General features: G+C 48.0%; 1 protein-coding gene across 1 annotated transcript in view; it reads left to right on the forward strand.

Moving 5' to 3' along the window:
• Positions 1 to 10,604, forward strand: part of Parva (parvin alpha) — a 157,898-nt gene extending 147,294 nt beyond the window's left edge. Inside the window, exons 12-13 of the mRNA XM_029534946.1 lie at positions 544 to 616; positions 7,491 to 10,604. Coding sequence (XP_029390806.1) covers positions 544 to 616; positions 7,491 to 7,567 — 150 coding nt within the window. The 3' untranslated portion in view covers positions 7,568 to 10,604. The remainder of the gene's footprint in view (positions 1 to 543; positions 617 to 7,490) is intronic.
• Positions 10,605 to 13,304: the final 2,700 nt, after the last annotated feature.

The following is a 13,304-nucleotide window of genomic DNA, read 5'->3' on the forward strand; positions in this document are numbered from 1 at the left end:
AGGGTTTCTCTGTGTAGCCCTGGCTGTCCTGGAACTCACTCTGTAGACCAGGCTGGCCTCGAACTCAGAAATCCGCCTGCCTCTGCCTCCTAAGTGCTGGGATTAAAGGCGTGCGCCACCACACCCGGCTCCAGCCCTTTTAATAACTGGGTGATTTTGTTTGTTTTGAGCTAGCCTGATTCTGCAGCCCCTCAGGAGCCATTGATAGCCTACTTGAGTAGAAAAAGGCATTTGGCCCAAGGTGGGGGTCCCCTTGAACACACCTTGCCATCTTACCTAGGCAAATGAATGCACTGTTATCCCTGAGTTTGGAGTCCTGACAACTGATGCAGGGATGGGGTGGCATAGAAAGAGCCCCTACGGTAGTGGCTAAGATCATCATGGCCACTCTCAGCACAACTAGCGCATTTCTCAAGCCAGAGATAGGCTCAGCCTCAGCCTTAGGCCCGTAGCTATGGTGTAAGGCTCCTAAGCTCTCCAGGGACAGATCCTAGAGTCCCTAGAAGGTTTGCAGTGACATATCTGGTGTATCTGTCTTGCCAGGTCCTGAATGTCTCCTTTGCCTTTGAGCTCATGCAAGATGGAGGGCTGGAAAAGCCTAAACCGCGGCCAGAAGGTATGTTGCCCTTCCCTGGGTTTGTGACAGTAGAGGGGACATTCATTTATGGGGTCTGGGTGACAAATATAGTAATCTCTCAAAAAACAAATTATATATATATATATATATTCAGTTTGTTCTAAGACCCTCCAAGGACACTCAAGTCCCCTATGTAAGATGATTTGGTATGTACTTAGAATCCAGGCACACTCTCCCATATTCGTTCACCCACTTGCGCACTGTTCATTATATCTATTGCCATCAGAGTATTATGCAAATAGTTGTTATGTGGCTTTATTAAGGAAATAATGAGTAGAGGGGAAATCTGATCGTTCAGTACAGATGGAGGCTCTCTGTCTCTCTCCCTCTCCCTCTCTTCCTCCATCTGTCTCTGTCTCTCTCTCAGTCTCACTGTCTCTGAGTGTGTGTGCGCACTCACGTGTGTATGTGCATGTGTGTGTGTGCGCGCATGTGTGCGTGCATGTGCACCTATATGCACACAGAAGCCAGAGCAAACAATGCGTGTCTCCTCTGTCACTTTCCACCCTTGGAGGCAGGGTCTCTCCTTGAGCCTGAGACCTGTGGGTTTGTTTTGGTTTGTTTTCCCCCAGCGAGGCTGGCAACCAGCAAGCCCCAGCAATCCTCCCACAGCATGCAAGGCCACACCCAGATTGCTGTGGATGTGAACATGAACTCGGGCCCTCGTGGTTGGGCAACAAACACTCGTAACCACTAAGCTATCTCTCTCGCCCTGAAAACTTTTAAAAAATATGTTTTACACACTGTTGTCTGAATCCCTGCATGTGGAGCCCGGGGATGCAGAAGGCTGACTGTGTGAGGTGACTGTGTGAGGTCAGGGGAAAGCAAAACAGAAGGGACTGCTCAGGCGTGCCTGGAGTGTTTATGCCTGGCTGCATGTGTGCATCTGAGGGTGCAAGGCATGTCACCGTTAGTCATTATCTTAGTACACACTCTTGGTGCCGCATGCTGCAGTTTTCCATGTAATCAGTCCTGGCAAGTAGACACGGGGCTGCGGATCATGTCTGTCAAGTTGGAACTCTGCGACAGCCATCCACAGAATCCTGTGCTTGCATCTTCCTCGTCACTAAAAGGCATGGGGGCAAGCAAAGGTTGTGGCTCCTACACCATGTTGCTTGTTGCCTCCAACCCAAGATCTGCCTTCCAGACCCTGCACCTACATCTAGCCAGCCTGGGAGCCTTTACATTGTCATACACAGTGAAGACAAGATCACCCCTGCCCTTAAGGCTCCTGCCACCAACCAGAGGAAGAAAAACATCATTAGCTGCCCAAACAGCATGAGAGTCATGAGAGTCGTTGAGACGGGTACAATGAAGGCTATGTGGCTGGGTACATAAGGAACAGTAGGATCCACCTAAGGACAGTCAGAACATAACAGAAGGTCTGGCAGAGCTACGATAGACATCAGGATGAAGGACTGGGCCACAGGCCCAGCCAGGGACAGGGACCTTAGTTTGTGACTCCTACAGGCCCAGATACTATCAGCTATGATTGATAAAGCTCAATGATTTATTCCCTTTTATTCCCACCTTGTCCCATGTCCATAGTTTCCTCTAAGGGAGGACCTCTAGAGTGACAGTGTTCCCCAGGAGCACTCTCCCTGGCTTGACCTGATTCTCCATCCTGATGCCCTAAGGCTGCAGCAGCCCCAGTACCTGCCTTGGGGTACACTGGCTTCACTTTCTTATCCTCAGGGGCATGAGCCTAGCCTTTAATGGCTGCGACATCTCTCCAGCCCCAGCTTCACTTTCTGTGGTTGGCTCCTTAAGCTGCTCCATGGAAACTTCCAGCCTACAGGCTGGAAAGGCTTGTCCTGATCTGTGGGTGTTTGGGCCTTTGTTTCCTTCTGGACAGGGAGAGAACTCTCCCAGTGTCAGTCTATAGGACGGTTTCGGTATATGGATGAGGTTTCAAATGTGATTATTGACTCACTTCATCTGAAACTTCTCAAGCGATGTCAGTGGAAAAACACATGTATCTTATTTGTTGTTGCCCTGGGCATCGTGCCCATGCAGAAAATTTCCAGGCGTTAAGGGGGTGGGGATGCGGGTGGCTGAAGTGGTGTTCTGTGAGGCTGGACTTTGTGAGCAGCAGATCCCAGCGTTCCCTCTGGCTTCCATGCTTCTTCCTAGGGGAGGTTTTCTAGTCTCCACTGGGATGGGGTTTCCTAGTCTACACTGCAGGCGTTACAGGTTCTTAAAGATGTCTCCAGATCAAAACACCTTGATGGAGGCATTTCTCATGGCAAGATGCTGAGGTCAGGAGTCCTCAGAGCTCTGCAATCCCCCATGTTACATCTTAGTCGTCTGCTGCAGGCTTCAGAGCTTCTTGGTGCTCTAATGTGCTTGAGCTGAGGGTGAGCCTCACATTCACAGCCAAGCGAGTGGCTGAAACACTGGGTGAGGAACCAGCCTAAGGGCGCAGGGCTGTACTCCTCAGAACTTGAGAGGCTGAGGTAAGAGGACTGCAGACTCAAGGCCTGTCTGGGATTTAGAGAGTGATTCCAGGCCAGCCTGGGCTACATAGAGAGTTTAAGCCCAACCTGGGCAATTTAGTGAGAGCCTGCCTGCCAGCCTATCTGCCTGCCTGCATGCCTCAAATTAACATATAAAATGAAGGCTGGGATTATAGCTCAGTGGTAGATCACTTGTATAGGACCTGGGTTTAATATCCCTGATAGGTGAGAGAAGAAAGGAAAGAAGGAGAGGAAGGGAGGGGAAGGAAGGAAAATCAAGGAGAAATGAGAGTGGAGAATATTGATATCAGGCTGTTGGTTCATTATTGAGGGGTGTGCATCTTCAAATGCACAAGATGAACCATGGTAGAGGGTAGAGTCCTTACACATTGTTGGTGGCATTGTCTATTAGTACCACCACCATGGAAAACAGTGGAAGGGGTCTTCAGAAAAGTATAAATGGAGCCTCTGTGCAATGTAGCAATCTCACTACTGGGATCAGCCAAAGGAGATGAATTGAGTGTGTCAGAGGCACACCTGCATGTACCTGTTCACTACAGCAGCCACCGCAGCCAGGAGACAGAGCCACCTTAAGTGTCTGTCAGTGGATAAGCAGAAAGGAACTCTGGAATGCTATTCAGCCATCGAAAGGCTGAATTGTTTGTGACAACATGTGTGGGCTTGGAGGATGTGATCTTAAGTGAGATAAGTCAGATGCAAACGGCAAATACCTTTGTCATGTGCAGACTCCAAAGGAGGTGATCTCACAGAAATCAAAAGCTTGATGCTCTCAACACAAGGAAATAACCATTGATAAGCATACTTAATTGCATTGATTTGACCATTATGTAAAATATTCACAGAAATACCTCACAGAAGCCTGAAACTATTGGATATTTTTTATTTAAAAAATATATATAAAATAGCGGGGCGGTGGTGGCGCACGCCTTTAATCCCAGCACTTGGGAGGCAGAGGCAGGCAGATTTCTGAGTTCGAAGCCAGCCTGGTCTACAGAGTGAATTCCAGGACAGCCAGAACTACACCACCAGAGCTATTACCCAGCTATATATAAAGCTGGGTAGTGGTGTCCCCTTTAATCCCAGGATTCAGGAGGCAGAGGCTGGTGGATCTCTGTGAGTTAGAGGCTAGCCTGATCTACAGAGCTACTTCCAGGACAGCCAGGGCTGCACCAAGAAACCCTGTCTTGAAAGAAAAACATAAGGAAAGAAAGAAAGAAAGAAAAAGAGAGAGAGAGAGAAAGAGAGAGAGAGAGAGAGAGAGAGAGAGAGAGAGAGAGAGAGAGAGAAAGAAAGAAAGAAAGAAAGAAAGAAAGAAAGAAAGAAAGAAAGAAAGAAAGAAAGAAAGAAAGAAAGAAAGAAAGAAAGAAAGAAAGAAATTTGAAAGGACTGGGATTGGCGAGATGACTCAGCAGACAAGGTTCTTGCTGCCAGGCCTGACAACCGAGTTTCCCTGGAACCCATGTGGTTGAAGGAGAGAACCAACTCCCTGTAGTTTTCTGATTTCCAGTCCTACACACAAACAGATGAATATTGTAGTCGTCGTCGTCATCATCATCATCATCATCATCACCACCACCACCACCACAACAACAACGTACCCATAATATGCCCATCATGGACGGTTCTGGAATATGTGGAGTCCCATGTTCTTAGGAGAAGGAAGAGGAGCTCAGGAAGCCTTTCCCTGGGCCCACGGATGTTTTCTCCTGGAGTTGTTTTGGCTCTGACCTGGTTCTCCACAGCCCCTGCCTTGACTGTATGTTCCCAGAGAGTGATCCTGGACCAGTCGGCACAGGCACACTAACTATGAGTCCCTTATCTCACAGTTCTTTCTCCTGAGGCTTGGATGAACTCTATTTCCATAGCATTAAGAGTCTTACATTCCCAGGCACCCACAGCTTTCCTCCTGCTGAGGTAATGTGCTAATCTCATCTGCCTGGGTCAGCCTGGATGACCAGTAGTTGGCTTCCTTGGTGAGCACAAAGGCTAGGCAGTCACCCCTTTATCCCTACATATGTCTGGTAGTGGTGACAGGGATGGAGAATCGACTCAGAACACCTAAGGAAGCAGGGCTTCTTCTCTGTGAATGGAGCCCCTTGCCATGGTGCAGTGTGTGCGTGATACAGCTGTATGTTACCAGCTCTGTTCATGAGCCAAGGCGAGAGAACAGCAAGGTTTTATTAAACGTGTCCTTAATGTGTTCTAGGCATTCTTCATAAATTTGTTGCCCAGTTTTACCAGTAAGAAAACAGGTTCAAAAATCTCATGGTGCAGTGGAGATGGACATCAAACCTTAGTGGACATTAAGCTGAAATAAAATAGCCAGTGCAATTAACCTCCCATGCTGAACACCGGCTCTCCCTGTCAATTTCAGAACTCACCTGGCTTTAGCAGGCATAGACTGAGCTGAGTGGTTTAGAACAATTGCTGCTCTTCCAGAGGTCCTGGGTTTGGTTCCCAGCACCCACAGCAGCAGCACAAGCCTGCATAACTCATCTCCAGGGGATTTGATGCCCTCTTCTGGCCTCTCTGGGCATCTGCACACATGTGGTACACATACAAAAATGCAGGTACATATACAAACATAGGTTAAAGAAGAGGAAGAGAAAAGATAGACTCCCAGAATCCTATCCCGAGCTTACCCCAATGTGCGACGCACAGCCTCCAAGTTCTGCCCTTTCACTGTGCTGTGAGCACTTTGCCCAGCTCTTCATAGCCCTGCATGAGTGAGAGAACGGCAGTCAGCCCAGATTCCATAGAAATGCACCAGGAAGGAGGTGATTCGGATGGGACTTGGAACACACAAGCAGGGGACTGTGGTGGAGCCCTGACACCAGCCAGGGCCTCAAATGAAGACTGAAATGGGACCGAAAAGGGAAGCAATGGGCTCCATGCCTCTCCAGATGCCCATTCCTAGTTGCCCATTCCCTATCAATAAAGGATTTAAGTGTGCATCTGGACACAGCTGGAGTAGAGCAGGGTTGGTCTGCAAGCAGGATTGCAGAATCAGACATGATGAGAGGACTCTAAGGCAATCTGCAACTCAGGGCTCAGCTCATAGCCATTGAGTGCTTGGAAACTCGGCTTCAGTTCATGTGGCTGCGGTCACAGCCACCGTAGCCTCTAAGCCAAGGGAACCCCAACTCCACCCACCAGGGGCTCTGACTTCCCATGCTGCCTGTCTTGGTGGAACTTTGGACCTGTGATCTAGCACATGGCCACAGTTCCACCTTCTCCCCAGTGGCTTTGTACTATCTCTCCCATCTTGGAGCCCATATCAGCTATTGTCTTAGGTTTCAGGCTTCATGTGACCTTCACGCTCATGCTTTTAAATACTGTTTTCATTTTTAAAATGACACAGGAACAGAGGTGTAGCCCCCACCTAGGTCAGGACAGGAGGAATGCAACTTTATCACATGCCCCGTGCCCTTCCTTCCAAAGCACAATCCTCCCCGAATCCGCCTTCCCTCTCTAAGGGCACCTGCTGTCCCTGCTCCCTCACTAGCCCCACCTGATGCCCGCCTTTCATAGTTACTGTGTTCGGAACGGTTTGCTGCTCCTTACTTTATAGCCCACGTGTGTATTCCTAGATAGCAGAAGTCCTCCCCCCCCCTTTGTTTATTCTAGTTCTTCAAAGAATGGCTCACTGAGGAAAGCCAGATGGGAAGGTAGAAGAGCCTACAGAGAGTAGAGGGGCAGCCAGAAAGGGGGATGAATGGGAAGTAGATGGTTGCATGTGTGCAAGGAAGAGGGAAGTTAGTTCCTAGCCTCCCTCTGCCCTGTACAGGTCTGCCTGCGTACCCCTAACAGCCTGCCTTGTTGCAGGGACCTCCATCTCATTCTCAGAATAGCCTGAATGTTGTTCTTCCTTCTTCCTTCTTATCCTTCTCCTCTTCTTCTTCAACTCAAACTCAAAGATCCTCCTGCCTCTGCCTCCCAAGTACTAGGATTAAAGGTGTGCACCACCACACTCAGCTCATGTCCCCTTCTTCACAAACACAGCTAGCACTGTGGTGAAGGCAGAGGTTGGGGGGAGCAGAGCCTTGGGGATAGATGAGATGGGACAGAGCCAAGGCCAACACTCCTCTCACCTGGAGCTGCTATGTCCATGGTGAAGTCACACTCTGGAGCGACTGCCTTATTTCTATGGGACTGAAACCCTAATGCCTGCCCCTTCTTCCGGATTGCTTGCCTGCTCTGAGTTCTCACTTCACACCTGCCTGTTCTTGCACTCCCACCTGTCCCTATGGTCATGAGTCACATCTGAGGACCATCCTGGGCAGATGAGGATGAGTGGTGGATAGCAGGGAACCATCAGTGCCAACTTTAGGGTGTGTGGCCCATGGAAGCCACTGATGAGTTTTGTCTCTCCACAGACATTGTCAACTGTGACCTGAAGTCCACACTGAGAGTGCTATACAACCTCTTCACCAAGTACCGGAATGTGGAGTGAGACACTGGGCTGCCTCCTGCTGCCCAGCCACTCTTCGCGAAGGCCATCTGGACCAGCTTCCCAACAGCCTTGCCCTGCTTGCTCCTGTCTCTTGTTCTACCCTCTCCCACAAGCCCAGCAACCACCCAGAGATAGTGGACATTAAAATCAGTAAGGAAGTGACCACTAACCCGGTGAACTAATAACATCTGTAGGCTCTGGGGACTGAACCAGCAGTGACTTGGGAAATTGTCTCCATCCAAATTCAGGTCCTAGAGGTTCCTACATGTGCTGTGGAGATTAGTACAGTCCCCCAGAACATAGGAATAAAGATCAGAATTAGTCCCCACAATAAGGGGGAGTCTCTGCCGTGCTCAAGTTTATCAGGCTTATGTCTTATTAAAGGAGATCATTCCTCCCTGTTGCAGATAAAGAAACTAAGACCCAGAGATGCGGAGGTTTGCTATCCATTAGCATGTATTCTCTGGGTGACTTACTGGTTTATGACTGGTCAACTGCATTCCATTCTGTGTGTGTCCTAAAATGTGTGCATGCTTGTACAGACCAGCCTTACCTGCATATACCTGTGTCCTCTAGCAGACAAGACACTCTGATATCACCCTAGGGCAGGGCAGGTCAGGGCTGGATAATTCTCACTAAAATTGCCAAATTGAATTTAACTCAATTAATACTGTGTGTGGCAGGAGCCTCATCCCTCAAATCCTTTGTACAAATGAAAATTACCCTTAATTCCTTCAGATTGGTAATAAGCCCACGCTCCGGTTGCAAGATGACATTTGGGAAGGGTTCTGTTTGGAATTAATAGAGTGCCCATTTCGCAGCCTTTTTGCTTGATTGCATGTAATGGATGTGCCCTATATTTTCCTGCAAAATAAGTACTCAATTCATTATCGTTAGGCAAATGTAGGGTATGCTTGCACATGGCAAAGAGCTAGGTGCAGACCCACTGGAGCATCGCCTGAGAGGTAGGACTCATCAACAGAGACCCTTGAACTTTGGGGGGGAAAAGAACTTCCTTTTTTGCTTTCTAATTGGTCATTTAGGCCGTTCTGGCTAAGTCTGCCCACATGCAATTACTGGCTAATTCCAGGCGTGGAGAATGTCACTCATTTAAACTGAAGCTCAGCATCTAGTCTCCTCACTCCAGTGACTCAAGGGCTGCTGCTCATGCATCTCCTCATACAAACCTGGCTTTGAAGGATAGAGTTCTGCCTCTCCAGTCTGCCCCAAGGCCCTACAGAGAAAGCTAAGAGGCTAATGGGAAAAGGGAGGGTCAGACCTAAGGGAACAAGAAATGGGGGTGAGCGAGCTGGATACTAATTGCTTAGCATGTAGGGTATACCATCAGAGACAAAGCGGCAGGTACAGTACTTAACCCTTGTGCTCTTCCGTTTAGAAGCTAATGGGATATCTTGGGATAATGACCTGTGCTACTGCTGCCTTCGCAGAGCTCCTGACAGGGAGATGCCAGCTTGGGTTGCCTCCTCCAGAAGTGTGTACCTATGTAATCTGTCTTTGTCTTGGTTCTGTTTCTCAATGGAACAAAAGAACCGGATGAAAACAGTTTACAGGAAGGAGGGCTTATTTGGGCTCATGATCCAAAGGCATCCAGCCCACCATGGAGGGCAGGTTGAGGCAGCCATGGCGGGAAGAGCGTACAGCCAGGACCGCTCACTTCACATGTCAGAACAAGGAGAGAAGAGACACAGAGTGGGGCTGAGCTGTCAAACCCCAAGGCCCTTCTCCCGTGAGGCTCCACCTTCTAAAGGAGTCATAATTTCTCAAAATAGTGTCACCAGCTGAGAGCCAAGGGTTCAAAATGACCCCGTGGGGGAGGCACTTTCCACATGCAAACGGAGACATCTAGTAAAGCCTTCTCTAGTTTGAAGATTCACTAAGATGGCTTGCTAGACTTCACAGCATTCCCTGCCTGTTCTTGCTTCTCTTTGTACTGACCATCCAGGGCAGCTCAAAACCCAGCACCCTTAGATCCACTGTGCATCTCCCCAGCTGTTGTGTTCTAGGAATCCTTATTCGGCACAGTGAGCATCTAAGACGTGAAGGCGATGCACTGTCTTCCATTGATCTATGTATAAGAACAGAATTCTTTTTTGCATAATTAATGAAATATCACAGTTTTTCATTAGGATTCATGTCGGTCTCATGCTCTTTTAAATTCCTGTTGGTAAATTGAGATTAATAACGGTTTGGTCTCTACGAGCATCACTGAAGTAGAACGAAATAAGAAACCTTCATCTACTTGAACTCTGCTGTCGGGGGGTCCTGCCTTGTCGCTCCCTGATACTCAAGCCATTCGTACACCCTACGCTTGCTAAGGGCCCTCCACCGGGGTTTTGTATTCTCCACAGTAGGAGGTGACTTTCTCAACAGCATATCAGTGTACCCAACAACTGAGTATTGGGACTACAGTCTTTACCTCAGCCCAGCATCCCGAAGCTTGAGTCTGGTCTCATGGAGATGGGCATTTCCCTTTAGATTCTAGGGTCGAATACTTTAGATATGGTTGTGGTTTTGAAAAAGAAAGAGACCTTGCCATTATAAGTAATCAAACAGCCTTCATCTCCTGAAAAAAAAGAGAGGAAAAGAAGAAACTGAGACAGGAGTCATTCTGGTTCACAGTTTGAGGATACAGAGAAGGGGACGGGAGAGGCAGGGCCACAGGGGTGTGACAGAGGCAGCTGGTCACATTGTGTCTGCAGGCGGGAAGCAGAGAGAGGTGAATGCTGTGCTCAGCCTACTGATTTTTATCTAGTCTGGGACCCCAGCCTATGAAACGGTACCACCACAGGTAGGGTGGGTCTTTCCCCCTCAGTTAATCATCGTTGTTTTTAATAGTTGCTCTGTAGGTAACAGAATTCAAAGGCAAAAGGATGTCTGATTAAAAACCCTAAGTACCCGCCTCCCCTCTTCCCCATCAGTCTCCACACTCCATGGAGATTACTGCCTTGATCCGTTTCTTCTGCATGATTCCAGAAATACTCTGTGCAAATAAAGCCTGAATGAACGACCATACAAACTCTTCGCTGTTTCCTCCAGTCTACTCTCCTGTGGGTTGTTCGTTGTTGTGCTAAGTCTTAGAAATCACTTTCCATGAGACGTTAAATGAACGGTGTTAAATCTTCTAAGCTGTTTCACGTAGCCGATCTGCACATTTTTAAAAATGAAAATCTGAGTACTTGGCTCATCTGACATGCCGCTCTGGTCTGCTTGAGGTAGGAAGGCAACTCCCGCCCACAGACAGGCCAAAGCTGCGTCCCACCCAGCACAGGGGCCAGAGACGGTGCCAGAGGCATCTCACACCTGGAATGGAAGTTTTCTAGATCTCCCTTTGGAATATAATGGTAAATTGTGTATAATTTTTTTCTTGTGGCTGATGATCTGGGGTCTAGACCCAAGATCTTAGACATGTTAAACATCCTCTGTCTCAGACACACCAGGCACCCACGCACGCACACACATACAATTTGATTAAGGCTTCATTTTTGCACGCAATTAGGCCAACTAATTGACAATTGACTAAGAAAGCCTTTTAAAGGTTACTGTATCCCCTGCAATCTTGTGAAGTCCAGCTGTCTGCCAGGCTACAAGAGATGTCGTATCTCCAGTGTGCAGATAGACTGGGTATATATATCGCCAAGTCTGGGAGAAGGCTTCTTCATCAGCCACTCATCAGCACCGCCTTCAGTTGTTTGCAGTTTCCACCCGCTGCCACAGGGACTTTTTAATTATGAATCAGTGTTGTCATTATCAGCTCATTGTGTTGTGGGTTGCTTGGTTAACCCTACAGAGGATATCGAAGCTTATTTACATCAACAGAATTCCAGGGCTGTAATTTTCCAATAACCAGACTCTCCGGCGTGTATACATTGTGGTTCCCATATGAATCAGCATCTTCCAGGGTGAGAGCACATGTATACATCATCCATTCCCTGCCCCCCCCCCAATTAACGCTCATTTATTTTTCCACTGGAAAATGAGAGTGGATGGAATCCATAGGTCAGGGGACTTGGGCTGCCTAAGCAGGGAAGGATTTGAGACTCCCTGCCTTGAGTGCAGCCCTGCCTCGGGAATCCAAGCTGGGGCCCCATCCTACTCTTGCAAGAGGAATATGTCCTCCAGCCTTCTCTAATGCAAGCATCGCATAGCATCTCTCCCACCAGATTGACAGGTTGTATCGGAAAATACAGGACAGTCACTTAAACACTGAGAACAGGAGAACCGCACTGAGGTGCAATACTGCGTGGTTGATTGACACACTCACTAACTATATAAAATTTTTAAAAATATTTTGTTTAATGTGAGTATTTTGTCTGCATGCATGTATATGCTCCACATGCATGCAGTCTCAATAGATGTCAGAAGAAGGCATCAGATCAGATCCCCTAGTCCTGAAGTTCCGGATGGTTTTGTGCCACCATGTGAATATTGGGAAACAAACCCAGTTCCTCGGGAAGGACTCTTAACCTCCCAGCACCCTCTTTAACCAAGAAAATAGTAGAGGGTGGCACAGGTTTGTGCATGTGTGGGGAGACAGTCTTTCATAAAAGATATTGGAGGATCTACCAATTTGGCATCTAGGGGTGGTTCTGGAACACAAAAGGACAGCCGTATTAAAAATTATGGAAGTGGTCTGATTTGGATTCGGGGCGCCAGAGAGGGTTGTGGAAATACGGCTTTCTAAAGTCACACCTGTACCTCAGCTGCTGAAGTGAGGGAGCCTCCATCCACATTCAAGAGAAAGCTAAATCCTGGAAACATCTGACAGAGGCCAGGAGAACCACAGTACAGACAGCTTGCACAAAGGCTCAGTTGGTGGAAGGACACAGCATTTATCTATCACACCAACAGTGGGAAACACTAATGTTTAAAACCTTCCTGCTGTGTGGAGAAAGCTGACACACCCCCTCACCTCCCTTCCAAAGTCATGGCTACTGAGCAAAGGGAACTGGCTTCCACCCACCCCACCTTTCGCCCCACAGTGGCCTCAGTCTGTACCCAGGCTGCAGAGAGGGGGCACTCCCCCGCCACCCCACTCTTTCTACTGTCCGCAGAAACAGGCTAAGAGAGCCCACAACCTGGGAGAATCCATAGGGTTCTCTGATTCTACTGGTGCTCCACAAGGACCAGTGCCCCAACCTTGTCACCTCAGAGGACACCTGCTTCCTCCCCAAGTGGCTCAAGGAATGCTGTCATTCATCCTGAGTGGGGTGCAGGCTAGCCCACAGATAGCAAAATCTGTAGATGCTCAAGTGTTCATATAAAGTAGTGCAGTGTTTGTGTATGATTTTATGTAATGTTTCTGTGTTGTCCTCTTGTTACTTATAAGACCTACACTAACAGAGACACGATTTTTCTGTACATTGTGTGTGTGTGTGTGTGACATGAGACACATGTCACATGAGAACCTGCTTCAGCATCCATGTGGGAGACAGAGTACAACTTGTGAGATTCAGTTCTTCTCCAACCATGTGAATCCTGGGAATTGAACTCAGGTTGTCAGACTTGGCAGCAAGTGCCCTTACCCACTGAGCCATCCCCTGACCCCTTTCCTGGAACTTTTCAAGCTGTCGTTGGCTGAGTGCGTGGTTACAGAACCTACAGGTAGGAATAGTTGATTTATTATGATATAATATATCCTTTATATATTATATAATAAATATCATATCCTAGATATGAGCTAAATAATTTTGTTTTCAGGCTAGCCCTAAAGTTTGAT

This window comes from Mus pahari, chromosome 1, assembly GCF_900095145.1.
Source record: "Mus pahari chromosome 1, PAHARI_EIJ_v1.1, whole genome shotgun sequence".
In the NCBI taxonomy this organism is placed as follows: Eukaryota; Metazoa; Chordata; class Mammalia; order Rodentia; family Muridae; genus Mus; species Mus pahari.